Below are 2934 nucleotides of genomic sequence, written 5' to 3'. Positions count from 1 at the left end.
TTGCTTCGCCTCAAAATTTTAAAGCAATATACAATTCAAAATTACTAGGGATGCAGAAACCAGAAGTAAATTGAACTGGAAAGTTGCATGACGCTACCAAATACATACCAGATCAAAGATGGAAGTCTCCAGCCGAAAGAAATTATGCTTCTAGCATGAAATGCATATGCCTGAGGTCAGTCTTCATTCATTGAATCCCCATGACACGAAGGCAGTTGTCAATCCACATTCAAAGCAGTTGATATGAATCCGGTCAAATACTGATATTTGGACAGTGCCTCTATTCTACTGGCGATCCTAGTTCCACAAATATGCAGTGAATATTCCAACCACTCATGCAATCAAGCCCAACCAGAGTGTTGTTGCCTTGGTGTCACTGACTCCAGATAAATGATAGTACCTTGTTCTCAGCTGCGGTCAATCTTGAATCAACTTAATCCAAACAAATACAAATGAATCAAGTAGCATCATCTTTGTTTTTTGGTTTGATAGACGCTTTCTGGTACCTCAGTTTCTCAATCTCTTTCTCCAAGAAGTTCAGAATTGTATCTGTAACATGGTTAGGGGCGCAGCCAGCATCCAACATCATTTTCAAGAATTTGTATGCTTCTTTTAGTCGACCACTCTTGGAATGAATTTCTATGAGAATATTAAAAGTAATTATATCTGTATTAATCCCACTTTGCCTCATCTGCCCAAACATCTGGTTGGCTTCCTCAATTCTTCCAGCCTTCCCTAATGCATTAATCAAGGTGTTGTACATCACAATGTCAAGATATCCACCCTGCTTCACAAGCTGATCGAGAACAGCACTGGCAAGGTCTGCTCTCCCCATCTTCCCCAAACCTTGAATTACAAGGTTGTATGTTGCAATGTCAGCTGGGCAAAGTTTCTCACCCATTTCACTAAGAACGCCCCATGCCTCATTAAAGTAGCCCTTCTTGACAAACGAAGTCATCATGGAGTTATAAGTGTAACTCACAGGGTCAATGCCATTCTCACTGAATATTTCAAACAACTTGCATGCCAGGCTTAATTTTCCTTTAGACAAAAAAGATTGATAGATATGTGTTGACCATATCAATGTCCAAAGATTCTATTCCTCTCTCCTCCACTCTTTGGCCTTTAGATACTAAAAAGAACGACTGAGAATGGTTGGTGGATTCAACATTGTCAGCTAGTTGATCCAAGTAAGGGGACGATGACCAATAACTAGTGGTTGTGGAAGAATTCCCATCAACTTGGGATTCTCCACCATCTGTAACAGAACTGTTATCCACTTGTTTGTCAACAGATGAACGATTTACAAAATCCATGATCTCACTGAAGTCACCTTTTGAAGGAAAGATTGGGGTAAAATCCTTACTTCTATCCTGAGGACCTTTCATTCTTGCTTCCATTTCAGCTCTCCAGTTAAGTACATTCAGCAAAACACTTCCATCCTTAACACGCTTCATCAACCTCTCAGCCCAGTCCGACCTACCCTGCTTATGCAGACCAATCAAGAGAGATGTAATGGTAACTAGATCAACAACAAACCCTCTAGCTTCCATTTCTTCAACCAATTCCAATGCTCGATCCCTCCACATGTCCCTCCCTACATAGATGCAAGATGACAATAGTGTACGTAACACCATCTACAAATTGACCCTTCTTCTTCTTCAAATCGCAAAATAGAGTGTAAGCTGCCACAGCTCTTCCATTCTTAAACAAACCATCAATTAAAATGTTATACGCACAACATGAAGCTCTAATCCCATCCTGAACCATTCTCTCGAAAAGCTGACAGGCTTCTTTCAATTTTCTTGCCTTGAACATCCCATCAAGTAGAGAATTACAAATAACAGTATCAGGATGAATCCCATTATGTTGCATTTTACTGAATATCCTTGTCGCATCATCCACCTTATACAATTTGCAACACCCTTGGATAATAACATGATAAGAAATAGTGTCAGGTTCATATATGACCAGAATCTTTCAGCTCCTCCCAAACAACCAGTGCACCCTTTACCTTTCCAACTGCACACAACACATGAATCAAACTATTATAAGTGCACAAATCAGGCTCCGATCGTTCCCCCTTCTCCTTCATCTCTTTAAACAGTTTAAGTGACGTACCAAAATCGCCCCAACACCCAAATGCATGAATGCACATATTATAACCCCAGGTATCCAACTCAATACCCTCTTTCTCTCTCAACTTCTCAAACACACTTTTAAACTCTTCCTTCATATCAGCTTTCCTCAATGCAACAAACAATTCATTACAAGATAAAGCATTAACAACACACCCGTCACCATTCGAAGCTTGTAAAAGCTTTAAAAAATAGATAAAGCCGACTCAATTTGATTCTTTCTAACTAAAGCAACAATAACAGAATTATACATATAAGGACTTAAACTAGTACCTAACTCTTCCATATCATCAAGTATCTCAATAGCTAATTCAAACTTACCCGAACGAATGATTAAACGCGTCGAGCAACACCTTAAATGTTACAGAATCAACAACAAGACCTTCATTAACTCAATCAATGGTCTAATCTCATTAAGACACCCGGCTCGACAAACGGATAAAAATCTCACCATATGCCTCAGAGAAGCTCACTTGAAGAAATCGATATTTCTCAAAGTGGGGATTGAGTTTCTACGTAGAATGTAAGTACAAGTGATTGGGACAGTGGCATTGTATCGGCATTGAGGTTATGAATATCGGTTTCGATAAGGGACTTTGAGACTGAGGCAATAAGGAGGAGGTTTTGGAGAGAAAAATTGGAAGAAGAGAATGAAAGAGGGGAGGGAAATGAAGTATTGAGGGAGAGACGTTGTGAAGAGAGGACAAAGAGGGAAGTGAAGTGAGGAGTTGTTAATGGTGGACGAGTAATCCATAACATTAACAAGGAATGGAAATACAGAAGAAGAAAGAAGAGG

At 39.6% G+C, this 2934-nt stretch overlaps 1 protein-coding gene across 1 annotated transcript; it reads right to left on the bottom strand.

Annotated features, from left to right (window-relative positions):
* Positions 1 to 317: 317 nt before the first annotated feature.
* LOC147521744 (Tetratricopeptide repeat (TPR)-like superfamily protein) lies at positions 318 to 2701 on the bottom strand. Its single transcript, XM_086566243.1, is given in 6 exon segments — positions 318 to 1054; positions 1056 to 1580; positions 1582 to 1965; positions 1967 to 2325; positions 2328 to 2491; positions 2670 to 2701. Coding segments are annotated over 6 exon segments (2061 nt in total). The 3' UTR covers positions 318 to 457.
* Positions 2702 to 2934: the final 233 nt, after the last annotated feature.

The sequence above is a fragment of the Coptis chinensis genome, chromosome 1 (genome assembly GCF_015680905.1).
Source record: "Coptis chinensis isolate HL-2020 chromosome 1, ASM1568090v1, whole genome shotgun sequence".
In the NCBI taxonomy this organism is placed as follows: Eukaryota; Viridiplantae; Streptophyta; class Magnoliopsida; order Ranunculales; family Ranunculaceae; genus Coptis; species Coptis chinensis.
The sequence above is the reverse complement of the archived record's forward strand: the minus strand, read 5'-3'. Positions and strand labels throughout refer to the sequence as shown.